General features: G+C 42.6%; 1 protein-coding gene across 1 annotated transcript in view; it reads left to right on the top strand.

Moving 5' to 3' along the window:
• The window catches only part of ANKRD42 (ankyrin repeat domain 42), a 428,468-nt gene that overhangs the window by 290,055 nt on the left and 110,744 nt on the right, over positions 1 to 27,669 (top strand). Inside the window, exons 7-8 of the mRNA XM_086933250.1 lie at positions 12,568 to 12,693; positions 21,217 to 21,322. Coding sequence (XP_086789376.1) covers positions 12,568 to 12,693; positions 21,217 to 21,322 — 232 coding nt within the window. The remainder of the gene's footprint in view (positions 1 to 12,567; positions 12,694 to 21,216; positions 21,323 to 27,669) is intronic.

Below are 27,669 nucleotides of genomic sequence, written 5' to 3' on the forward strand. Positions count from 1 at the left end.
GGTTCAATGTAGCTGGAGCAATCTGTAGATTGAGACCAATCAAACCTCAGGGTCCTTGGCTCGACTTTAAAGAGGCTCTCAGAGAAGAGGTCCTGTGAAAACAAAGATGCTCCAGGAGGATATGTGCTCTAGCTGAAGCCAAGTGCTGATCTATGAACTATCGAAGTCCCGCACAAGACTGGCTCACACATTGAATCTTATTTAATACTCCTTTAAGTTTCTATCATGAAGCAGACTAGACAGGGCCACTTTGAGCTCAATGTCACATATTTTATAACTAGCTCTCAATTTCTCACACCTCTGGAGCAGATAATCTGGGGCAGATAGCGCTATAAGGCACTGAATGCTAGGAGAGATACTGAACTTTCAGTGATCAGATAAGTAAGTTCCATGACTCAGACCTCGCTCGCTCGTTCTTGTTCCACGTGACTGAATAAGTGGATAGACCAGTCCTTTCTGGGCGAACCATGGATTTCTTATCAAACTAAATGTAAGAAGGAAAACCTTCAATAAATGAGAAATGCAAATAGCTAAGAAGGGGCACAGTTTCATCGGTTTTCAAATAGGATAAATGGCCTAAAGCAGGGTACACTTTTTGTGGTTCTCTGGGCTGTATCGCATCCCAGAGGAAATAAAAAGAAGTCTCATACCGTACCGAGGTAAATTATTGTTTAGTGAGATATTTTGGCAGCTTTTTCGATCCTTCACTGAAGAGCATTCCTTCTAACACATCAAGGGTCCTCTCTCCTTCCATCAGAGCTGGCATTAGCATGCCTTTCCAGGTAATAAAGACGAGGAGGCCTTCATTTGAGCACAAGCACATACACTGCTGGTTGATTATGAATATCATACCAGGGAAAGAGCACATCAAAATGTCATATTTTTGCATGTAGTTTTATGAAAATCTCAATTAGATTTCCTATGAATAAAAAGGTGTGTTGCTGTGAAGTTTGGTGTCACTTTAGCATCCTATTTACCCCTTGTGGGGATTCTAGCTATATTGTATAGGTGGAGAAGTGTGGCTCAGGGGTTAGAGGCGGCAGACCCGGAAGCAGAGATCGGCCCTGGACCAGGGTTCAATTCCCCGCCTCGGCGGGTCTTGGGCTCAAAATTCCACGGACTCGATAATTCTCGCTCCGGTGCCTTCTCGACTCACGGGTTCACACTCTGCGACTCTGGGCAATAGCTTGCTTAATCTCCACAACGGCCCCTCGTGGCGGGATGCCTGGCTTTCACCTTGTGGATACCCTGCCGGGGTTATCTCACAGGGGAATACCAGGACGGGTTCCCTAAGCAAGCGCCGGGAAACCCTTTGTGGGTAGCTGTGCGCTATATAAGCTCAAATACATTTACATACATTTACATTGTCAGTTACACAACTCACGAGCCCTATACATGTATGCCACTCTGTCTTTCTTGTTTTATATTTCGATTTATAAAATAAACAATTACATATTTTTAAAAATCCTCTTAAAGTTTCCTATCGTCAGGCGTTTTAATAGAAAGTCTCGTGGGTTTTGAACCATGTGACTGCCCCCCCCCACCCGAATTGAAACAAGCACCCTTAAGATTAGCAGTGATCTGTTCCGAATGTTCCCTCCGTCTGTCCTTTACTTAAGCTATAGTTTAAACTCCGTACAAATACTGCACAGCCTTTTTGCCACCCCATCCCCCCAGGCAAGGGCAAAGCAATCTACAAGAAAGGTCCCTTAATAAACGTGTGCTTTTTGGACAAGCTAAGACTCCATTAGGAATGTAGCCTACAGATATTTTACAGATGTTTGCCTCTTCTGTAAAATTATTCTGACACTTCCAATGCTTGTTTCCTCCAACTTAACCAATTATTTCCCGATCAATCAATCAATCAATCAAAGACATTTATAGAGCGCACTACTTACCCGTAGGGTCTCAAGGCGATCACCAACACCGTCAAAGTTCTTGAAAAAGTAGTTTCACTCCAACTTTAAAATCACATTGATCATCATAACCATTTGCACGACCAGTTTGCCCCTCTGACCAAAACAAGGGCAAATAAATTATGGTGCTTGATAAGGCTGTGCTTCAGACAGCAAAACATTACGTGAAGCAAGTAGCCTACGGTTGTTTTAACTGGCTCGAAGGGAATCAATGGCGCCCTGCCCTTCTGCAACATAAAGACGCAACCCTTTATGATGCAGAAAATCCACTTCAAAGACAGATACATTTCTGCCTCCTGGTCTTCCTTGACTTCTCATCTACCTTTGAAGCTGTCGACAGCCAGGCTTTGCGTTACATCCTTATTCCTGCATAGACATCTTTGACACCATCTAAAATGGTTCATATAATGTCTCTCAAACAGACAAATGAGCACTTCCAAATCACCCTTAATGTTAAAAAGATTCATATTTCCTAAAGACTGCTTCCTCACTTGAGTGATTTCTCGGATGTACATGGAGCCGCCTGATTGTTGCTTGCTGAACGTCACCCTTGACCCATATATTCATATATGGAAATGGGAGGAAGCCTCAGGGCATGCCCTCCAATTGAACTATACTGACAAAGATGTCCAAAAGGAGAAAGAAGGAAAGAATGACACCTGTCATAACACCTCAATTATCCTGTGCTAAAGAAGAGGTCCCACCTAGGCGGTTAAATCTGGAAAAGTGTGCCTTAAAGGTCGAAAGACCTCACCTACCCAAGGATGGTATGCTTCATCATCAGGCTCCCCCTCACACTTATGTAACAGGACATCGGTGTGGGCTTCTACCCTGTAATCAGAGAAGCTCTTGGTGGTGGAGCAAAGAACTGAGTATCAAATGACTTGATATTGGAGGGGTAACTAAAATAGTAAAGAGAGGGGAAAAAGATAAGGGGTACAACTACCTCTGTGTGGACCAAGTGTCATTTATTTAAAGGTACCTAGTGGATAGGGTTAAAAAGAATAGGGGAATTAATTATTCTAAATTTGTTATGGAGGTCAACAGGTTCATCCCTATTTCATTCACCAATAGGGTGCCATGGGCTTTCATCAGGACCAGCCCTCTCTGATTATGAACCTGTATAGTGCTATGGCAGATGTCCTTATTCCTTTCTTTTCCCTTTGGGCATCTACATGCTGCAGCCTCTGGCTGGGGTGTGAGGAGTAAGGGCAGGGCAGGCTAACTTCAGGTGGGGGAGCATCATGTTCTGCCCTCGATAGAAACACAAAATGGGGAAAGAGGCTCGAGTGATGCTGTAGACAAAGCCTCGTGTGATCTTACCCGGCGGAATTATAACATTGGATTCAGTGTACGAACACCTGGGAAAACTAGGTGCGTGAGTACTGGCCCAGCCAGCCCTATACAGTAATTTTGCTCATAATCAGAAATAAATCTACCACAGAGGCTGCCCTCTCTGAAAAATTAAAAAGTTCTCATGTCATTTCATTACAAACCATTCAAGTGTGTATATTTTGTGCAACATTGTTGCCAGAACAATGTTTCTGCCCTTATCGTAATTTGTAAACGTTTATTAAAGTTCACCTGGATTCTGCGGTATGTATTCCTAGGTCCCTCTAAAATACTCTACCTCCTGCAGTTAGGTCTGCACTATAGCAATATTCGCAAAATAAAAATAAAATGCAAATAGAGGCCCAATGCAGTTATAGCATGAGATTCACTCCCTCTGGATATAAAAGGGCTGTATTCTCTTCCGGTTTACAGGAGAGCTGTTTGTGGCATTTACACGAGCAGACTACTGACACACATGCACCGAACAAGGTCAACAGGAGGGGTGAATGCAAGACGGGATATCACTGATAACTAGTAGAGTTTCAAACCCAAAGCAAGTATATCTTTAGGTCGAATGCAAAGAGAGGGTGAGTGACACTAGTGGGACAAAATATGCATCCTAAGAAATTGGCTCAAGCTTCATGCTTTCAAGCATTTCTGATGGACATTGATCAGAAAATGCAAGAAGTCTTACTTTTCTGCTGCAGTGTTTGGGTGTGTTTTCTCCCAAGAACGTTTTGAAATAGTTTATGCAAAGACAGTTTTTGAATCTATTAAAATACATAGATTCTTCAGGAAATTCAAAGAATCTGTCGCCAAATGTGAATTGACTGCCTATCAATTGTCAATATGTTTAAAGGAAGTTCTGTCTCTTATACCTGACAATTCATCACATGTCCGAATTTGCCTCTTCCAATGAGATTTTCATGTAGTATGAGTTTCCTAGAAAGGGTTTGGATAGGAAATAAAATGTTAAACTGTTTATCCATTCTCCGATCCTCTCATCAGAGCTATACTCTAATAATATAGACTTTACAGGTTTAGAAATCCGGGCTAATGCTAAGGTTACAACTACTTTAAATATTGAGAAAGCAGAGTAATTAATTATTTTACACCACAGGGTATGCTGATTGCTGTATCCATGCATCGATTTTTAGGATGCCTACAGAAGGTATATTTATATACAGCCAGTCTAAATTAAATTTATTTACATTGTCAGTGACTGTCTTGAAAATCCGGATCATATATTGTGTTCCGCTGGGCTACATTGATCTGAAAGCTTAAGCCTCAGATAGCACTTAGAATGTTCCCTCATAAAAGGTAAGTTGAAAGGACATTATAGTTCAAATTGAAATTGACTGAAATTTGCCAATTGTAATTGACACTCATTCCTGAAGCTTTAATTGAAATCTTCCAAGGTGACAGACTGAATGCACAAACTATTGCATAGTCACATCTATTAAAATCAGAAGGCATCCCACAATGTCACGTGGGGCCTTGAAACTCTACCAGATGTGACATATATTTCATGATGAGTAGCTAAAGGAAAAATAACAGGAGCATCTAAGCCTCACCAATATGCCCTGTAGTTTTTGCACACTCTCAAACAATGTGTTTTGGACTTGGCCCTCTCTGCAGGGTCTCCCCCAAACCTTCTCCTCTTACCCCTCATGTTTTCTGAATTTGTTTTTGTTGGTATTAGGACTCTGTGAACTTTACCAGTGCTAACGTACTTCTGTTCACTCCCTTAAACATAGTAAAATTGGCCTACGCTGATTGCCCTAGAAAAGTGGTACAGCAAGTATTCACGGACTGTAAATTAAATAGTAGTAGTGGGGCTATATTACTTATTGTGCCACCCAACAAATTAGCAATTTAAAACATCTCGAGCCTGCTATTGCAGCCTGCAGGGCAGTTTAAAGTGCCAATTTGACTCACTGCTGAGTTAAGCCCTAAAGGCCCATTGGATATGATGCATTGTTTTTAAACAGTGGGGCTTATGGTATACGTTTTATATGTCCTGGTGATGAAAAGGTCATGCATTAGTTTCACTGCTGTAAGGGCTTTCTCTCCCCTTGGATAACATTGGGTTATCCTATTACATTTAGTCATTTAATAAGTGTTTTACCTTTGATTGTGCAAAAAGAACAATTGATGGACAGAATGCTGAACAATGTCAAACACTCAACCCCATTACAGAGGTCTGGGCCTAAATCCATTGTTTTTTTGCTCACTATGAGTTTGGACCTCACCATATGCAAATCAGTCTCGGACCTGCTCCCCTGTGGAATAGCCCAGCCAGAACTGCCAGATCAGGTCCTCCCCAGATCTAAAGAAGCAGCCTAGGACCGGTTTCGGGGTATCACCCCTTATCAGCATGGATAGCTTCAATCCAGTGGCATGACAAGCATAGGACCCACATCTGTTCATCTTCGTCCCACTTAGGGTGACAAATGAAAAAAGAACTATTGATGAACGGAGCAGGGTCAAGACTGATTTGCATATGGCCGTGTCCAAACTGGAATGGAATGATAAACAAAAAGCGATGGTCACGCAGACATATTAATGTTGCATTTTTCAAGGTCCCTCTGCTAGCTCACTGTAATGCATTTATTCACAATAGTTTGCCGTTGTTCTTGTAACTAGTTTGTCCTGCTGTCTCCGGATGACATTAGCTTAGAGTGGGCAGATTCAATATTCATATAGTGGGATTGTGCTTCGATGGTAAGGCAATATGACGTTTTATATAACTATTCTGATTTGCTAAAAGTATAATTATTTTGCTCACACCATGATGATTCTGTAGAACCTAATAATTTCCTGTGTAAGTAAACTGTATATAATCCCCATATTTTGGGAGTGAGCCTGAGCTTTCCTGTGATGCTACTAGGGATGCCTCCTGATTTCTTCTTGATTTTGCAGCTCACTTGGAACTTTGATTTTTTCTGATTTTGTTCATTATTCTTTATTTCCCTAATTACAGAGAGCCTTAGGGCCTTATTATGACTACCGCCGTAGTAGTGTTGCAACTGCCATATTTTGACTATGGCGGCCTGACCACCACAGAACTACTACTACTGCCTGGGATCCGTGATCCATGGCGGTCTTGCAGCGATGTGAGGCGGGTAATATGCTGGAGGTGCTGCTGCAGCACCACCAAGCATAATACTAGTTTCCTCAATGCCACAGTTTTCATGGAGGTGCGACCGCCATGGAAAGTGTGTCGTTGAGGAAACAAAGGGGACCTACTGGGCCCCTGTTGCCATCCCTAGGTAAGGGTGGGCCTTAGCGCGCCCATACCACCAGGGTTTAAATACACCTTTCTAGTCCTGAAGAATTGCCCGGTAAATTTACACCAGTTTCATGGCAAGAAACATGTCGACTGATACCTAGGAAACTACCACTCAACTAAATGTGGACTGCTTCCATACACATTGTTTTTAAATACTGTCTTTAGTGATCATAGAATAAAGTTCCGGTTGATACACTACAGACTAATTTTTATTCCCTCATCACTCACTAGCTTAGTTTTGCACAAAAACACGCCTTAACTCCCACCTACCGGCTCCGCAGTAGACCTGGTGTTGTAGCACACCAAAGAGACATTCGGTCCCTTTGGTGGAGCCCAATGATGAAGCATGTCATCACCAGGTGGTGAGTGAGGGCTTTCTTCAAAAACACCCTAAATCAGGCTGCTTGTTATACTTTCTTTTTTGCTCCGTAAATGTGGTCAAAAATAAACCATAGGGCACTCTTTTCTTGTTGACTGATCATAACCGGGGAATAAGAGTGTCACATCGACTCTCCCTACCTCTCTCTTTGTTTAAGGGTCCAATATTGTCTATCAAGGCAACCAGTCTATCATGTAACCCTGATGCAGATTTGAAGATGCAGGTTGAGGTTCATAGTTTCCAGTACCTTCCATCTATCTTCTATAACTATTCGCAAATTAAAGAATTGGCCACCTTTTCTGCATTGAGTGAGATAATGGACTTTTCCCATTGGACTAATTCGCTCTGTACCATAATCATGAGTAGCCATCCAAGACATTTGTCTTTTTCCCCCAGGAAAAATTCTGTCTGGTTAGAATGAATCAATGTACGAACAACCGTCTCCACTGTCCTAGTTTTTATTTTGCCAGTGTCATCATGTCACATATAAATAAGGGCAGTGCCCTGAAGGCAGAATCAGTATAGTAAGGGAATCTCACTGTGTAAGCAAAATAACAGAACCTCATCATCCGTAACCTTTTTAAAAAGTGTTGTTAAATGCAATACCAACAAACCCTGTATTCCAAGTATTATTCTGTTCCAAAACTATAATCAGCAGGTACACTGTGCGGTATCATACCCCTCAATGTCATGAGAACCTCATGCTAATACATATCACAATTCAGTACCTCTGTCTGCTCCCCACTCATATATGTTAATATGTTAGTCCACATTTGGTTATTATCCTGTCCACGTGAGCTGAGTCTTCCAGCGGATTTATGGAATACAATTTCCCATAGTATTTCCAGAATGAGGGATCAGTAAGGGCTGGACAATTAATACATCACTGTCTGTCAATATTCAATGCTCGTTTGTGAGTTAGGCCTCTCTCACTTCTGGTCATTCAGGCAAAACTCCTTTGCACCTTCGTCCCCTCCCAAGAGACTTGTGCATATTTGCCTTTACAGTCTGTAGTCGTTATGTTCCATCCCTTTAGAGAAGTGAGTGCATCCTCAGACATCTGTGAAGGCCTTTCCCACTCAAATAGCCATGTTTGGCAAGCAAGCTCATCAGGTTTCCTTCCCATTGATTTTGTGACTTCCACCTCAGATGCCATGTGTATATAATATTCAGGCCTCCCAGATAAGTGAAAAGCATTCTATGGAGGCTGCCCATGTGACAAAATAGTCTTGTATATGCTGCTCTCATATAGTGTGCCTAAGATTCTCATCCCTGAGTGCCAAGGCATGCAGGCGCCATGACAGTCCTCCCTAATCGCACTCCTCTATAAAGTATGCCCAAAGGTGGAAGAGGTGTGGCGCCGTGGCTAGGGCGACCGACTCCGGAATCTGGGGATCACGGTTTGATCCCCGGCACCGGTGGCAGATTAGTCCAGCACCATGTGACTCTGGGCAATAGCTTGCCTAATCTTCCCGACGGCCCCCAGTGCCTAGAGACCCTTACGGGTGATTGTGCGCTTTACAAATGTGGATTATTATTATTAAAGGCAAGTGGTCTGGCCAAAGTCTTGGCATTGTATTTACACCCACGATTCAGACCTTCAGAGATCCGTTCACTGGTAGTGTGAGGCGGATGGACCGCCTATTAACAGGACTATATCCTGGAGCCTCTGTTGATTAACCTGCATCAATAAATGAGGTGCTGGTCTCAGCAGGTTGTCTGCAGCACTAGCGATAAGTCTGTGCGATAATGTTAATTTGTCTAATAGTAGATCTGCTTTAGCTCAGTCAATGGTCCCCTAAACGTAATATAGTGAAGGCCATGCTTAGTAGAAGCTGTGACCAAAGGCACAGCAGGGCCTGGGTTACAGACCGGGTGCACTGTGTCACGGCGCACCTTTAAAGAAGTAAGCCGGGTGCAAACGGGGATAGTGCGCCCTTTTACAAGTAATGCGATGCCTCCACGCTGCCCTGGGGCAGTGCATTCAGTGAAAAATGGAGCGGGTGACTGAAGCAGCCGCTCTGTCTTTCTCTGCCACCTGCCTATGTTAAAGGGGACAGAGATGCCGCTGCAGGCTGGTGCAATGGGTGACCTCACCCTGCAGGGGGTCCAGAAGGCTACCCTAAGGGGATGCAGCCACAGTGCACAACCTCCTAAGGCCCTTCTTATACCATGTTTGCCTCTGCGCCCGCATCCATATTAGAGCACAGGTGCAGCGGCAAAGTGGAAAAGAGGGACCACCCTCTCAAGATGACTTTGGCGCTATCAGTATTAGAGAAGGGACCACACTAGTGTCTGCTGCCCCTAGTGTGCACAAAGCAGGCGCACAAGCCCATTGCGCCTCGGGACACTATGCGTCATACGGCCCTTGGCACTCTCTTTTAAAGACACAAGGGCATCGTGCGTATCAATTTCTTCACACATTCCACTGCACATGAGCTCTAAATAATTATTTGGAAGAGCAATGCACCCAAAGATCATGAAAAGAGTAGGAGAAACTGCACTTTTCAGTCATAGCTTTAAGAGCACAAAAGAGTACCAGGGCCTCCTTTTAACCCCAATGCTCCAGCTCAGATGATAGAGATGCTTTTTAACAGGTGCCTGGAAGTACAAGACGCATGGCCCTAGAATGAACCCTCCAGCCACATCAGTTTGCTGGAGGTAAGGTTTGCCTCATCTCTTGATAACTTTCAAGCCTGCACGTATGCAAAAAATTTTCAGCTGTCTAATATACCTTTAAAGCAGAGGCAGACCTGATTGAGCTCTGACTAGCAGGAAGTTCAACACCGGTAGCTCAAGTATAAGGAATGTAGAAGTGAACACATTAAGCAGATCCGTCGCACAAAATGAAAAGGATTCTCAAAAACAAAGTACTTACGGTTTTTCGGCAATGCAGCACTTTTTAAATAGACCCTCATGCAGGAGGTTACTCACATTTCTGCCCCATGAAGATGGTTGAGAAAAAGTCAATTTGGGGAAAAAGGAAAGTGACACAACTTACCAGCTGGCAAGAATGGTGCACTTAGACTTGGGTCTGCACACCATGGGAAAGGTCAGAGGAGACTTTGCTGGTCGGGCACTTGGGGTGCATTGATAGACAACCTGCCCACGTGCCCTCTACACACCCAGAAAAGGTTAGGACACATTGTTTGAATGAACCCCCATTCCCTGGCCCTTTAGTGTTACAGCTGAATTCAATGTAGTCCGCTTCATCCATTGGCAGCAACATGGACAAGGACAGTGGTGATGACAAGCAACAAACCAGCTGACTACGAATGTTGGTGCTCTGGGGCACAGCTTTTTTTGCACCGGTTTTATGGAGGAACGATTGTTCTCAGCTTGCCTATTGCCACTTAAGTGGTGATAGTTGTATGGGGGATAAAGGGGGGATTATTTTTCGGGCTGGAAAGGAATGCTTCAAGCTGAGACCCCATATTTAGTAGGAAATAAGTGAAGGACGTTCAGGCTCTCCAAGGGTTTGCAAACTGAGAAACAATTGGCCTGGGCATATTGGGAGGTGTGCGGGGCACTGGGCTAATATAAACATCTGAACAGCTACAGGGAGAAAACAAGGTGGCTGGTACAGAATCATTCCGATATTTGCAACTTCGTCATGCTCTACAGGTGAACACCCGAGAACCAAGGTGCTGATGGACTATCTGCCTGCATCACAATGATTTACAGAACTATGGTGAATCATTTCCCTAAGAAATTAGGATGTCTTAGGTCCAAATAGGGGAGGGAATATGCCACCTGTGAGGCCCCCAATTGGGAGTGAGCTCCACTGCATCTTTGGAAGGTTATGATACAGGGCAGGTTCAGACTGTACGAATCAAGATACAGTGCACAATATACTGCATAAGGTTAAGATTGAATTTAATGTGTTAGATTTAGAGATTGTGGGATGAAGGCCTTTTCTGTACCCCCTGAGAGTGTCCCAGATTATGACTCTTTTGGTAGGTATGTGGTGATACTCCTCAAGGTAAAAGGCATAAACTTCTAAATACACACGAAACTTGTGCATCTGGTATGTGGCCTGTTATGCGATGCAAACATAGGGGTTCCTCAAATTGCTTGAAGGCATGACTTGGTATAAAAATATGAGCTGGTGTATGGAGGATAAAAGGATGGTTTATGAAAGTAGGGGGTTGCCCCTTTAAAATTGGGCTCTATGGATGGATACATTTAGCTGGACTTTGGGGCGTAAACACACATGAACTGCATCTGAGTGCTAGTATAGGGTGATATGATAGAAAGTTGACTTTTACTTTGTATACTGGTTTGCCACATGTTACCAGCAATGCCGTTTATACTGCTATATGATAAGTGTTATCGTTACCTCTGTGCCTTCTTTCATTTACACTGCGAGAACTGTTATGTTGTTTGCTTTATTCAGGAAAACCTGATAAAATAATAATAATGGTATTTTATGGTGAGTTCCTCTACTGGAGTGACGTATGGCTCAAGTCATTCCACAAGGAGTCTACCCTCAACAGCTGCAGAACTTTGGCATAGTATTCTGAGGTATATCTATCCAGCAGTGACATAAATGTTAGTGCATGGGTTCTAGTCCTCATTGTGTGAACTGCAATCCTTGTGCTGATGCGCAGAGGGTCATACTTCTGAGGACTGTGATTTCCTAAAGCGATGCAGCATTCTTCCAGTCTTGCTCCTCCTCAGGTCTCGGATACAGACACCTCTAGCTGTCTGTAGGCAGACCTATTGTTATCAATACATAACAGATACTAAACGTGGGCTCTAGTTGAGCCTCTTGCTCATGTGTGGTTGGGTTTGTTGTCTCCGACGTGTGCTCCTGATTCAATGCCTTTCCTTCCAAATTCTTGTGTTTGTCGCACCCAGGAGCATTTCAATCTCATTAGTGGTCTGATTGGATGAGTTGTGTCCTAGCACTGCAGACCTGCAGGGACTCTATTTATTTCAGATTTAGCAGTCCATGGGACTGCCTGAGTTCCCTAGTTCTCTTCCACCATGTGCTCTCTATCTCCCCCCACTCTCCAATGCAACCAACCCACTGTATCTCCCATCCTGTCCCCATGTTTAAAATAACTTTTGTTAATTGTATTTTTTTAATGAGGCCCTGGCAGTAGCAAAGTGCTGCAGGGTCACTTTCTCCCTCGTGTGCACTTGTTTTGATTTTGTTTTCTGACTTCAATGTGCTTTTCTAAAATGACAATCTGTAAGAAGAGTGGTAGTTGCAGGGCACTTACCCTGCATCATGATGCATCCACATGTCATAACTCAAGCGTACTCATCTGTGGCCATTTTCGAAGGGGTTTTCTTTAATAGAAAACCCCATTTCAACTCTGCCAGACAACGTGTGCGTGCATCTTGAGTCATGTGTGTTATTTGTTTGTATGCTATTCAAAAGGAAGATTTTGAAATAGAAGAAGAACATTACTGTTCCGTCTTTAAAGCACCCGTTTCTTAACTATCATAATAAGTGTCTCTTCTTCAATAAAATGTTTAAAGATCTAAAAATGTACTCAAGAACGTATTCAACTCGCCCAGAGACATCAAACAATTATAAGTATGAGAAAGATCCCCATTAGCTTTATGGCTAATTATCTTTTCTATCTTCATGTTGCTCTGTCTTCCCAAGGAACTTACTGTATGTTGTCTTTCTTTAGATCTATCATTTCCTGCTCATGTCGCTGCCTACCGTGGGGATCTGGTGACTCTTCGAAGATTAGTAGAGAGTGGAGTTATTACCATAAATGAGCGAGATGATAAAGGAGCCACTCCAATGCATAAAGGTTAGTCTGTGTAATCAGCTAATGTTACTTCTCATTCTGTGCACTTGAGGAAATGATTCAGTGAATCAACCTGGCAACTAATGAAGTTTCACTTTTGTTAGAAACACAGATAAAAGCTATAGATGGGCGGGATACTCCATCAGAAATGTGGCAGACATCCTGTCGACCAAACCCGTTATTCCTCATCTCTGTTTATACTCTGTGGAACTTCCATGGTTCCACCGGTGGAGCCTGCGCGGGCTCTACCGACTGAGACCTTTGACTGACAGGTCTTCGGATATCGGGCCACCTGCCAAAGTACCTTAGACCATCTGCTAAATTCTGATTTTTTGTAATTTATGGTGTCATCAATGTTATTCCTTGTGATTATTTTTCATTTAATTTATGAAGTCTTAAATGTATTAAGGCAGTGGTATGTTTTTGTAGTGGATCTTAGGTTTTGGATCAGAACCATAATTCCTATTCAAATTACGTTTTGTTCCACAGTTTGTGAAAGGGTTTCTTTTATATAAAAGATTATCATGAAACCTTGCTAGAGAACCATAATGTATCTTAAGCAGCGACTTATTTTGCAAATTTCCTTTTTCTCCTAACAATATACTTTTTTTCTCTGCTCACAGTATATACTGTAGTACACAAAAAAGCGAGAGATGACATGCTTGAATTAATCTCAGCCACTGATAATTACTCAGGCCGCATCTCAATTCATTGATATTTTGCAAACCATGCCACCTCAGTTCGGACCTATATGGAAATCACACTTCCAATGGGAACAGTCCAGTTCAAAATGCCTGCCCAGGTCCTCCCTGAACTGAACTACAAGCAACCCCGTACAAGTTTCACCCTGGTTTATTTATTTATTTATTTTAGAGTTTTATAGAGCGCAAACTTGACCCGTTAGGGTATCAGAGCGCTTTACAGAGTCACAAAGTAGAGTCACAAAGTAAACAATAGGAAGGATAACACAAGAGTACTGTAAAATAGGGGGGGAGGGGGTGCTGGGAGAAAGAGGGAAAAGCATTATACAGGATAGTCAATATTACAATTGTCAAGGATGAATTCCGATTACTTGGTGGGGCGAGGTCCCAGGATGGAGGCAGTAGTCTTTGGGGTGGTAGTGGAACGGGATTAGTCAAGGAATTTACCCATGAGGAAGGATTTAGCCTCCTTTTTGAAGTGTGCCAGTGAGGGGATTCTTCTGATGGCGGGTGGGAAGGAATTCCATATTCTTGGTGCAGCCCCAGCGAAAGCTTGATTGTAGTTTTTTTTTCCCCGAAATCGAGCAGGCTGGAGTAGGAGGGCACTGGGCGATCGTGAGTTTCTGCTTCCTCCGGATATTACAAGTTTCTGTGCAAGATACGCAGGGGAGTTTGAGTGTAGGGCCTTGTGCGTGATGCATGCCAACTTGAGATGGATTCTAGCCTCGAGTGGGAGCCAGTTCAATGATTTCAGATAAGGGGTGAGGTGATGTTATATTATGTACAGACACCTACACAGTTTTGTTTAAATATTAGCATTGAAAGACATGCCATTGCATACAAAAAAGAGATTGGTAACAAAATATAATAGGGTATATGTCGGTGTACTTAAGTACAACAATACGTGCCTGCCCACGCCCAATCGCCATGCATTCAAAGCGCAGTACACTCCGATGAGCACCTTTGCTAGTGCTTCGTATAGTGAAAGAATCTTAAGCGCTATCGGAGATGCTCCTTGTACAAAGATAGCCCGTTTCACAGCTTGGCACACCACACCCAGTAACCTCCTTTCATCCAAACTGTATGTACACCAAGGGGAGAAAGAGAATCAACTCCCTCCCCCCCCAACTCCCCCCCCCCCTGGCACAGCCTTAAATAGCCTGATAGCCTGCTAGGTTTATTTCTTGCAAGTTTAATTTCTTTAGGACTCATCAGCCAGGTATAGCTTGTTTAAGTGAGACAGTCTGCACAGGACCCACTTCTGGGCATACCTGTCCCAATTAGGGCAACACACTTAAATATACAAAAAGAATGATGGATGGGGGGCTTAAATTAATCACAGCCACTGGTAATTACTCAGATCGCATCCCAATCTACCATATGCAAATCAGTTTTGACCCTGTTCCAATGGGAACAGTCCAGCATGAACAGCCAGGCCAGGTCCTCCTTGAACCAGAATACAAGCAACCCAGGACTGGTTTCACCCTTGTTAGGGCACATAAGGCAGGTATAGCTTGGTTCCATTGACACGGTGTTCACAGGACCCACATCAGGACATACCCGTCCCACTTAGGGTGACCCACTAAAGTATAAAAACAAGTGATGGATAGAATGCTTGAATTAATCTCAGCCACTAGTAATTACCCGGGGCGCAACCCAATCCATCATTATTTTGCATACCATACCACCTCAGCTTGGACCCAGCCGTTTGGAAATCAGTCTTCACCCTGCTTTAATGGGATCAGTACAACCTGAACTGCCAGGCCAGGTCCTCCCTGAACTGGAATACAAGCATCCTAGAAGGCAAAAACACTGAAACAAAAGACTCTGGAACCAAAGATCCAGTAAGGAGTCAGTTCACTCCACTTTATACCACTTCACTCCACTCTACCCCACTCCATGTAACTCTACTCTGTGCCACTGTAAACTACGCTACTTTATGCCACTCCACGCCACTCCACCCTACTATATGCCACATCACTCTATAGGCCACTTCATGCCACTTCACACCACTCCACTCTATGCCACTGTGCTCTACTCCACTCCACTCTACATCATGCTGCTCTATGCCAGTCTGTGTCACTCCACTCTACCCTATGCCGCTCCACTCCAGTTTATGCCACTCTACTCCACTCTAGTCTGCACCTCTACACTCCACTACTTTATTCTATTCCACTCCACTCTATGCCACTCTACTCTATGCCACTCCACTCTATGCCACTCTACTTTATGCCACTCTAGTCTATGCCACTCCACTCTGTTCCACTCCCCACCACCCGCCTCCAATCGGTTCTACGCCACTCTACTATACTCCACAAAATGCAACTGTCTGCCATTCTACTCTACGCCATGTCTCTCCAGTCTTCTCATCACTCCAGTCCACTCTAAGACACTCTACTCCTGTTCACTGTATTCCAATATATGCCACTCTACTCTACACCACGCCTCTCTACTCTGCTTCAATCCACTCCACTCCACTATACTCCATTCCATTCCACTCTACTCTACACAACTTCACTCTACGCCACTCTACTACACCGCACTCCATGCCAGGCTATGTCACTCCATCCCACTCTACTGTATGCCACTCTACTCCACTGTTTGACACTCCATGCCTCTCTACTCTATGCCACTCAACTCTACTCCACTATAGGCCACTCCATTCCAACCTATGTCACTTCACTTTCCTCTACATCACTTCACTCTTTGCCATTCCACTCTAGTCTTCGCCACTCTACTCTACGTCACTCTTCGCCACTCCACTCTACTCTACCATTCCACTCTAAGCCATTGCCCTCTATGTAACTGTACTCTACTCCACTGTACTCTATTCCACCTCTATTCCTCTTCACTGTAAGCCACTCTACTTTACCCCACTCTATTGTACGCCAGTATGCTCTGTTCTACCCTACGCCACTCTACTCTATGCCACTACACACTACTCTACACCACTCTACTTTACGCCACTCCAAGTCACACCACTCTATGCCACTGTACACCATTCCACTCCACTCTACACCATTCCACTCCACTCTACACCACTCCACTCTTTGCCATTCCACTCTACCACACTCTATATCCTTTCACCCCAGTCAAGGCAACTCTACTTTTTGCCATTCTACTTTATTTTGCTGTACTCTACTTCAGTCTACTCTACACCACTCTAAGACACTCTACTTTGTGACACTCCACTCTATGCCACTCTTCCTCACTCCACTCTATGCAACTCTGCTCTATACCACTCCACTCTATACTCCACACCACTCTACAACAATCCAATCTATGCCACTCTACACCATGCCACTCCACTCTATGCCACTCCACCCCACTCAATGCGCATACACTCTATGCGCCTTTATTCTAAGCCACTCCACGCCACTCTACTCCATGCCACTCCACTCTAGGCCACCCTACGCCGCTCTCACTGGACCATTCTACTCTATGCCACTCCACTCGACTCTACACCACTCCTCTCGACTCTGTGCCACTATATGCCATTCCACTCCTCTCTATGCCACTCCTCTCTACAAAACTCTACTCTATCACACCCTATATCACTCCACCCCACTCAGTGCAACTCTACTCTATGCCATTCTACTCTATGCTGCTCTACTCTGCATTACGCCACTGTACTCTACGCCACTCTACTCCACTCTATGCCACACTACTCTATGCTACTCCACTCTACATAACTCCACTCTACACCACAGCTCTCCATTCTATGTCACGCTAGTCTAGGGCACTCTACTATAGGCCACTCTACTCTAAGCCACTCCACTCTAAGCCACTCCACTCTATTGTATTCTAGGCTACTCAACTGTACACCACTCTACTCCAAGACACTCTATGCCAGTATACACCATTCCACCTTATGTGACTCTGCTCTACACCACGCCACTCTACTCTATGCTATTCCAGTCTGTGCCATTTTAATCTATGTAATTTCACTCTAAGTCACTCTACTCAACTCTGCGCCAACCTACTCTACACCAACCTACTCCACGCCACTCCACTCAACTCTACGCCACACCATTCACTTTTAGCCATGCTGAATAGCAGCCATGGTGCTGTGCAATATGGCTAAAAAACCTTGGCAAAGCAAATAGCTTACTTAGGCGAGACCCATTGGCTTTGCCAATGCTTATTTTTATGAGGCTTTGGAACAGCTTTACCTGCACCCATTTTGCATATATAACAGTCCTTTATAGCCTGAGGACTTGTTGAATATTAGACGCAGTCATTTATATGGATGTATACCTAGCAAATGGAGCATGCATTTATGTACACGTATACCTAATGAAACGATTGGCATGGATGAGTGGCAATCTTTGCCATTTACTGAATTCTCTAGAGTGTTCTGTTGGACAATGCGACATAATATCTAACGTAAACAAGTTAATCAGATCTAGTAATCTAGGACAATGTAATTATGTAGCATGTAAAGATGACTTTCTACTGAAAACCTGTGCTTTGCCCTTTCTTGAGTTAGTGCACCTTTTTCTATTTTTGCACCTGAAAAGAATTAGGGCAACCACCATTTAGTAAGTATCATCTGTTCTAGAGCAGCCGGTTAGGCCCAACTGGTTAAACATATCAATGGATAGCAGATGGAGGTTGAATTCTAGGAGATACCTCTAGGGGCATATACATTCTTGATCTAGCATTAAATAATCTTATTCTCTGAGGGTTTCTGAATTAATAAAGGTGTTTCCATTTTACTATACTGTTTGTGACATAGTCCCTCGGTCCAGACACGTGACCAGGAAAAGACTGATATCAGCATATAGCATTTATCAGTGGGTCTTTCACGCATAAGATCTATTCTCATACTCAACTACGGTGGGCATGGCTGTGAGAATAATTACATTCATAGTGTTTCGTGACAGTGCCTTGGTTGATTAGCGTTTACATTTTTTTAAACTGTCAAGTTCACAATATCATTACTGGGAGTCGCATTCCCAGTGCTATCTAGTCAACCAAAATCCATTAATAGTTAGCTACTAAGGTTTCGAATCTAAGCATGCCATTACAGACAATCATACAATAATAATAATAATATAATTTCCTTGCTGACGTCCACAGAGTTGTGATGCTCAACACTTTGCCCCAGAAATGTTACAGGGAGAAATGTGGTTGACTACCAGCCTCAATAAGCCATGAACAGTCCCTAAGAGGATGTTTAGTGCATAGAATCTGATGCCTCTTCATAATGCCAAGAAGTGTTGTCACGTTTCTACATCCTCTGGAAGGCTGTGAAGTTGTATTCCTAGCACTCTTAATAACTATATTTGTAGCAGAAACTTTACTTTCCATCACATACCTGCATGGTGACATTCAATCTTAATTCCTTTATTTTCTTCATCTGTTTCCTTCCTTTACTTCCTACCTTGCTCTCATTTCTGACTCCCTCTCCCATCCTCATCGTCTCTTTGTCGGTTTCTTCTCTTTCTCATAGAACACTTGTATGACAGGGAAGAGCGTCACTGCATAAGTCACTCAATGTGCCTTGTCTTACCAGTTACAGAGACTGATACTTGTTAATTATACTTTCAGAGTCTTGTGTACATAAGCATAAAAGGAAGGATTTTCCCATTCCTCGCTTAATGATAGTTACCACACAAATATCCACTTTGTCCTAAAGATGGTTCATACCAATCGAGCTTGTCAAAAGATGCTTTTCAAATAGTCTAAGTTATGCAGGGTTTTCAAGCAGCACTTTACCACATGACAGTGGTATTTGTAAGATAAACAGTGGCTTGTTGACTAGAGGGTGGCTGAGCCGAACCTGGAGCTGCTTGGTGCCTCCATCCCTCGCCTTGTTATAGAAGGTCGTCAGTGCAGACCTGTAGAAGCAAGAGCTGCCACTGGTTCTGAAAAGTCTGATTGTGTTTCTTGCATGTCATTTCGCTTCAAGGGAATCTGTCATTCTGCCCAGTTGGCAGATTTACCTAATTCTTGGAGAATACAACCTTTTATTTTTAGAATTGCCATTGTTTATAAGAGCAGTATTCTGAGGGGGAGCAGGGGAGAGCGTCAAACTCAAAGAGTATACTTATTACAATGTTTGTTTTAGTAGCGGGTATAACGTGATAACTTCTAAACTGAGAGTAGGGTAACTATGCAACCGCCAACAGTTTCTGCTTCATGGACTTACAGGTTTCCCCAAACCCTTTCCTCTGCCACACAACATCCATGCCAATTCTGGTGAATATGAGCCATTTTCTCTTGCGTTTTGGGTTAGTCTTTCAAAAAGTCTTGCTGCACTAAGTAATGTCTTTAGTTGAAAGTAACAAACATTTCAATTGATAAGCATTCAGACTCAGGTTAACCTATTTGATCTGCTATATTTTTTATCCATTTCTGTTGAGGGATATTGTTCATCTGGTCCTTTGGGCTTCTCAGGAGAAGCACAGGCTGATTTCGAAGTATTTTTCTTTACAGTTCTATGGTTGGTATGTGAGAATTTGTTGATCTGCTATTTTGTGCTTTAGTTGCCTGTGAAGGGCCAATCCTAGACAAACTTACTTCTACGTACTTCTGGATTCATATTTCAGTAAGTAGCAACTCCAGTCCCACCAAAGTGTCCAGGCCAACTTAAAAGACAAAGAAATGTCGATCATTGAGCCATTTTTAGTGTGTAATATCATAAAACATTTTATGCTTTCCTCTGGTTTTATTCCATTGTCTAAAGAGGAGTACATTGAAGGGTTGTTTGGTACTGTTTCAAATTTCCGGTCACATTCCATACGACAACCTATACTATTTGATGTTGCCAAGTTCTGGTGAATTCGTGTAATCTGCTTCTAGTAGTTTTCTATGATGTATTTCTCCTGTGACGGAAACCCAACAAAACCTGGTCCATTTTTGTATGACGGAAAATAATCTCCATTATGATGTTTTCAACAACATACTTGTTTTTGTGACGGTCATTAGTCTCAACCGTTTTGTTTTACAATTCTTGATGAGATTGAGAGAAACGTTCTCTTTGACTCTTTAGGCTCAATGAATACTAATTAGCTCTTATATTTGATTTTTATTTAATTGATAATTTATTGTACTGTTTTTATTAAATTAGAATTTGAAGATCTTGCATAGGAGCTTAATTTTATCGCTGCATTTTACGGTCTCCTTAATTAATTTCTATACCGAATCTGCAGAAAACTGCAAATGATTTCATGAACATTCTATTTCCTCCTTGTACACCATAGAGTTGTATTGTAGTAAAAGAAATAAGCATACCTCTATAATTTGGTTTTCTCCAGTCTCTGGAACCAACAACCAAATAAATTCTATTGAAACAATATTACCTTGTTTAGCCTCCACATTTACTCTGATATCTTAGTTGTATATCTAGATATTTATACGGAGTACTGCACCAATTTAAAATTCTGGTTTTGCTGAAAAAAGACCATGGTGCTTTTGGATACAATATGAAACTAAGACGGTAAAAGTGTTATGTGAAAATGTTGGACCTGAAACGTACAAATAGTTTGACAGTGATAATGAGACATTAATATTTCTTTGATGAATGTGTGAGGGTTTGACATGTTATCTTTAAATTCTATGAAAAATTACAATCAATGGTCCTATAGGTAGCACTTACTTGATACTATAACCTATTTTTATAGGATGTCCAGGAAGGAATTTAAGTAAGGGGCCACCTATCTGTCACGTGATGAATATTTTCTTCTTGCATAAGGGTTCGCCAATGACCTATCCTCATGGTTTATCAGATTCCTAGCACAATATTACAATCCAATTTTAATTAGATATATGCCGGTTACTTGTTTATATGTTTTGATATGATCTATTTCACTCATTGCAGCTGCTGGACAAGGACGGATAGAGTGCTTACAATGGCTGATTGAAATGGGAGCTGATCATAACATCACAAATGAAGCAGGAGAAACACCACTGGATGTGGCTAAAAGGTAGTAGCCCATTGCATAATGATGCATGAATATTGAAAAAATTTTATTCTGGTTTTCTGATCGATGCGAAGCATGATCAACAAGCAGTAAGATTCAGTAACACTTACTTACTCCGCCCTCTGTAGACATGTAGGACTTATCACCAGGAAGCAGAATGGTTTAACCCCTTCCGTGCTCCCGTTGGCCGTTGGCTGTCGCGGGCACTACCTCCCTGGTGCTGGGAACGGCCAACGGCCGACGCGGCCCCGCCCACTCTGTGGAACGCCTGCACTGCGGCAAAATAATTGCCGCGGTAAACGGGTTAAGAAAGGGGAAGAAGGTACAAAGAGCGACATTGGTGAAGTTTTGCCGTTTTTACAGTCTTGATGCATGAGTCAGTTCCAAGTCTCTCTGTCGTTTCTTTCTCATTGAGTAACTGATCAAAGGCCTTCTTGGGGGTTTACCCCAGGCCTCAGCCACAGTATCCTTATACATCTTTCATTCATTGTTTTATGGGGACACATTTGTGGCATTCCTGTTCTGCAGACTAGTGCTAATGCATGCACCCTTGCCCCATTGAGCAAGGGGTCCTGTGTTACAGGCAGGATTGTTTTTGTGCAGAAAGGAACACCTTACTGCACAAAAACAATGTAACACACATAGAAAGAGGGTAAAACGAGGAGAAATAAACATATTTCTTCTTGTTACGCCTCACCTGGGAAGGCTTAGCATTTTGCAAAATTCCCCGGTTTACTAGCCCTAGTGATTCTGGGAATGCGCCAAAATCCATAGATGGATGCGTGAGAACACTCAAGCTTCACTCATGGAACTCCTTCCCAGGGGAGTAAAGCAAGCAGCGACTTGCGCTGCCGTGTCTTATTCCAGATTTACTGAGCCACATAGAGTCACGCAAGGTGCTTTGCTGGGCTTAGTAAATCTAACTGAAGCTCCTGTGTTGCCTTGCTCCTCCTTGCGTGACGCAATGGCAACACATGGGCTTCGTAAATCTGAGCCACAGTTCTCTTTATCCAGTCCTGCCTGCTAACAGTCACCCATAATAGACTTTCTGAGATATTGCGTTGTTTGATGATGTCAGCTTGGGTTTAGAGCGGCACTGTGACATCATTCATTTGATGGCCCCGTTAATAAATGTGCGCACTTTCCCATAGAAACCATAATTTCATGTTTTGATCTATCCTTCCTGGTCATTTAATAAAGAATATTCCTGTATAGGTTAGGTGTACATGTGATTCTACTTTTGTTCTTTTCTGCTGTATTTGAAGGAAGTACCAATTAACCCTTTCATGGCAATCACTTGAACTTCTAGAACTATGATGCTTTGTTTCTTTTCTCTGAGTTCCATATGATTGCCTGCCCTCTGGGACATTTCCTTAGTGTTGTTTATCATCGCATATTGTGCTCTTGGAATGGTAGCTGTATTTATCAAATTAGGCACCGCATTTAAGTGAACATCCACTTTTTCTTTTTATTACCCACTCTTTGTGCTCTGCACTGATTCGGAATACTTCTTTAAAGAACATCAGGGTCTATCCTGTGTACACGAGAAATCTTTCAGAACTTGTGCTGGGCGGACATACATTAGATCCTTGGGAGAAAATCATACGTTACAGAAAACTATAATTAATAATGTGTCAGACTTAAGAAATATGTAGCCTGAAAAAGTGCACTGGCGAGTCTCGATTTTTTAATATAGCATGATCACCATTCCTACTGCCATATCATCTCTACATTGGGATAAAGTTCTCCAGACAGTTTCTGTTGACGCAGAGTAAACACACAGGAACCATTCCTTGGGCAATGTACTGAGGTTATTTGCACTTGCAAACCTTGTGATTCAAGATTTGCATTCACAAGACACCTTTTCACAATGTAAAAAGCCGCCTTTATGAGTCAGAGAAGCCTAAGGGGTTTTGCCAACCTTTCTAAATCTAAATTTCAAACAGGAGGAAGTTTGAAGGAGGCATGACCCTACTGGTTGCAAGCCTCAAAGTAACCCCCCCAAACGTTTGTAACCCAGTAGCATCTCAAACTGTTGCAATGCTACCACGTCTGAAGTTGTGGCGGTGACTGATTTGCAAAAGGGGAAGCTGTCACATACACCCTCACAAAGGCAGAACATTGAGAGGCACACATTTATTTATTGATTAAGTGAACGTGGTTGCTGTCTTTACTGATCAACAGAGTCTTACATAACCCTTCTATGTGCATCCCTAGAGGAAACATGTATATAGATGATCTCTCTCCCCCCAGTCCCTCTCCTGCAGAGACTGCTCATCTCACCTGCACAGCTTTAGGGGAGGAGCCTCTGATCCTCCTGTGCCCTCTCACACACCAGGCACTGCCTACCTCTCCTGCGAATGAGCAACATAGACTGCGAATAACCCGTACCACATCCTCCAGCATAAACCGAGACCCCAAGAGACATTCGGAAGGATTTTCAAATATCTTTGCGTAGCAAATTGTAGATAGTGATGTCTTTTGTATTTTGGGATTTTTTTTCTCCTTAGAATTCCAGCACAAGCACTACACAGCAGTTACCATCTGGACAATTATACAGTCAACTACCCATATTTCAATGATCAGGTCTTTAACAAACACTATTAACATATTAATTTCCACGTTTCGTAAGGCTCCAAATTGCTTCCATACATATGACAACAGGTACATATGTCTAAGGTGAATATGGATGGATACGGACACAGTCTGATACTTGAATGTGAAGTCAGCATGGTAACGGAAAGAAACAATACATGACTTGTGTAGTACCCGCTGTTTGGAATAAATCCACCCTGAATTACACTGTCTTAAGATCAATATGCCCTTTGCCAAGTGTAAATAGTGCAGGCCTGGGTTTACACGAGTCTTTCATTTAAATAACTCTGAAAGGAATATTCTTCTGCATGATAAGGCAATAACTGTTCTCCTTAGGGTGTCTGCCCCTGGTAGTTCAGGGCCGTAGAGGATTGTGTTGAAGTTTTCTATCAGTAATGCTGCCTTAAAACTACTCTAATAAGCATACTTCACAATACACAATATGTCTAAAATAAAACAAAAAAACCCAGACGAGTAGCCAGACTATAACATGTGATAAGTGGTTTATTGGTAGAGGAAAACTCTACCAAGGTGCCAATAAGACTGAATCAGGGATATTTTACCAACATTCCATACAAGACTTATTGGGGAACAACACTATTTTAATGACCAATTTCTGGAGCTTGGGGATACATATGTTATGCTACAATTCCCTAAAAAGTCCAAAGAATTTATACCAAAATGTACTATTTGAATCTTTGTGGAAGGAAATCCCTCAAAACTTGGAGGTGACAATTTTATGAACTATTCCTAATCATGTATTAAGTGCTGGTTTGACTCTGCCAGGCATTACAATGTTTTGTATTTTTTTTGTTATTAATGAGCCATAGCATGAGGATTTAGTGGTGGACCAATCTTTACCAACTAGCAGAAACTGATGCCCAAGGTTCACAGATTCTATTAAAATATCATTGGAATTAAAATAGGCAACCAACCATAGCACATGTAACATTTTAAGCATTTGAAACAGTGAGACATACTGATGTAGAAAATTCTGGATTCCTCTTGCTGTACACCTATATTATCATGTCATGATTGAATGCTTACCTGTGTAGAAGTTAAGCCCTCCAGCTAATGACTTACATGTTGTTGCTTGAACATGAAACATCTTGAAAAGACAAGAGGCAAAACAGGAACAGTTTGTTTAATTAAACATTGCGGCTGGGAGATCAGTTAATGGCATAGGGTCTAAGAACTGTCTCAATTTACAATCGATCTGTGGTTTTTAAATACAGTTTATCAGAGACAATAATATGTTTCCGGCGATCCTTGTATGGTGAAGAATGTAAGTTGCTGCCTTTGGATTCATAAATAAATGTATAATGAATATTACAGGGGGCCTAAACGTTGCGTGGACACAGTGCAGCCAGTTGGTAACGTGTGCAGATGTCTGGCATGGGGAGAGTGTGAGATTACTGTGTGTGCTATGTGTTCCTAACTAATGCTGCGTGTGACTCTATGGTATTTTAGGAGAGTGTGTATCCCCCCCTGCCATGTGTGCTTTATTGGGACCAATCTCCCATGACCGTTGTGGTGTCGCTGCACCTACCTGAGGGATTGATCTGTGATTTTCCTGTCATGCATTTGTCTGCCGGCTGTGTGCCACCCCAGCTGTGACCTATCAATCAGTGACTACGTATCTGCGAGTTGGCGTTGATGCGGAGTTTACAACGGGCGAATTTGTTAATCAAGTCGCAATCTCATTCACATAAACTAGTTTTTCATATCAGCATCGCATTTTTCCATATTAACAGTTTCATAAACCGAAGGCATGGATATACACTGCAAGGAAAACTATTTTCTTTTGTTTGAGACCTGCAGATGTGGTATCTAGAACCATTTTCCCTGGGAGGATTAGAAATACGATTCATTTGACTGTTTACTTTTAGGTCCGGCTATTTAATGCCTTTTTTTTCACTGCAATAGACAATTTTAGGTCTGGCATTAGCCAATACCTTTTGATTTTACTAAAACTATATGTGTAATATACCTATTTAGAGGGGCTGTCAGCTAGCCCTTTTTATTAATTGGTCTGTTAGTATGTCATTCAAATTCGTGTTCCACCTACTACCACTGCAATGGGTCATCCCACTTTAGTTATTTATTTATTTATTTATTTGATGAGTTTTATATAGCGCTGGCTAGACCCGGAGGTATCAGAGCGCTTTACAGAGTATCAACATGAAGTGAGTTACACAAGGTTACAAAACAATTACACAATGTTACACAGTAGAAAAAAAACATGAGTTAAGAATATGAGAATACTCGAGGATGGCAATGAGAAGACGCATGATGAGGCAACAAACAACAAGAGGTATAACAGTAAAGACGAAATTTAAGCGGAGGCAAGAAACAGCCTAAGGGTCAGGGGAAGAAAAAGGGGGAGCACAGAAAGGAGAAGGTAAAGAAAGCAGATAAGGACAGGAAAGTGAGAGGGAAACAAAAAGGAAAAGGCACCAGAGATGTCAACAAAATCAGAAAAACGAGGAGCAGGTCCGTGGAGAAACGAGATGCAATAGCGAAGTCGCACAGCAGGAGACCAGCGGGACGGAGGAGGGGACAGGGATTGCTAAGATGGCGGATCGAGGGTAGGAGAGGCAGTGGTAGATAGTCCCAAAATGGCGGGTAGCACAAGGGTCCAAGTCCAGAAGCCAGGGCGGCTAAGTCCAGAGAAAAAAGAAAAATAAGAGCTGATTTCATGGAGAGGCACTAGATGGGGAAAAGTGCTACATAGTCATGGAGGGGGCAGTCTATTTTCGAGTTACAGCTGTGCCGTCCAGGTGCAAATGTTCTGGGCAGCGGTGTTCGATCCGTTGTCCATAGGTCATGGGAGGGACTGTTACGGCTGCCAGGGCAGCAGACCAAGAGAACAGGAGGCAGCAAAGTTGGAACCAGCATGTGCGCCTCTCCAGCACGGATGGGAGAGTGACAGGTTCAAAATGCCACGTAGAGCAGTGCTGAAAGTCCTTACCTCCGCTAAATCCCAAATTGTCCCAGTTGACTTCTGATTGACGGCATTCTGTCACTTCAACTCCTCGTCTGTGGTAGTAAGCTCTATATAAATACAATTACAATTTCACAAGGAGCAACACGACACACAAAGTAGTTATCTTCAGTGTTAGGGACTGCTATGGCAAAGGGTGATATTTGAAAGCGCAAATATTTTTGCTTCTAGCCATTTTATTCTAGCCATTTTTTGTAGAGTGACAAGGGCCAGGTAGCTTCACCAACAATAACGTTTTGCAAAAACGATGACAAAATAAAGCAGGCACTGACACAAGCAAAAGGGTAGGTGCCAACACCAGAGCTATTTCCTTTACATATCACTTTCGTCCTGCAGCTCACCACTGCGCACACTCGGTGTCTCGCTTTTAAAAACAGAATAAATGGCATTGCCACTGTTAAGTAAACATAAGCATCAGGTGTGTGTTTCCAGCCATGTGACACAATCAGGTCCTGAAGCAAGGTCTTATGGCAGTGTGGAGGTAGACTGTCCTTAACCAGTAACACCAAAAACAGATGTGTTGTCTGCTCTATTGGAAAAGTTCAGTATTTATAGAGTAATACAGTTTTATTGGTCATTTAAGAGCGGCATTTGGAAGCATACAACAAATTGGCATACATGTATGAATGATATGGTGTATGAGGATTTGTAAGTGCCTTCCACATACACGATGCATCTTTCTGCATAAACATAATATGGAATGTAAACATTGAATATTAAAGGTCTACATGTCATAGATAAATGTTCTTGT

This window comes from Lissotriton vulgaris, chromosome 8 (assembly GCF_964263255.1).
Source record: "Lissotriton vulgaris chromosome 8, aLisVul1.2, whole genome shotgun sequence".
Lineage (NCBI taxonomy): Eukaryota > Metazoa > Chordata > Amphibia > Caudata > Salamandridae > Lissotriton > Lissotriton vulgaris.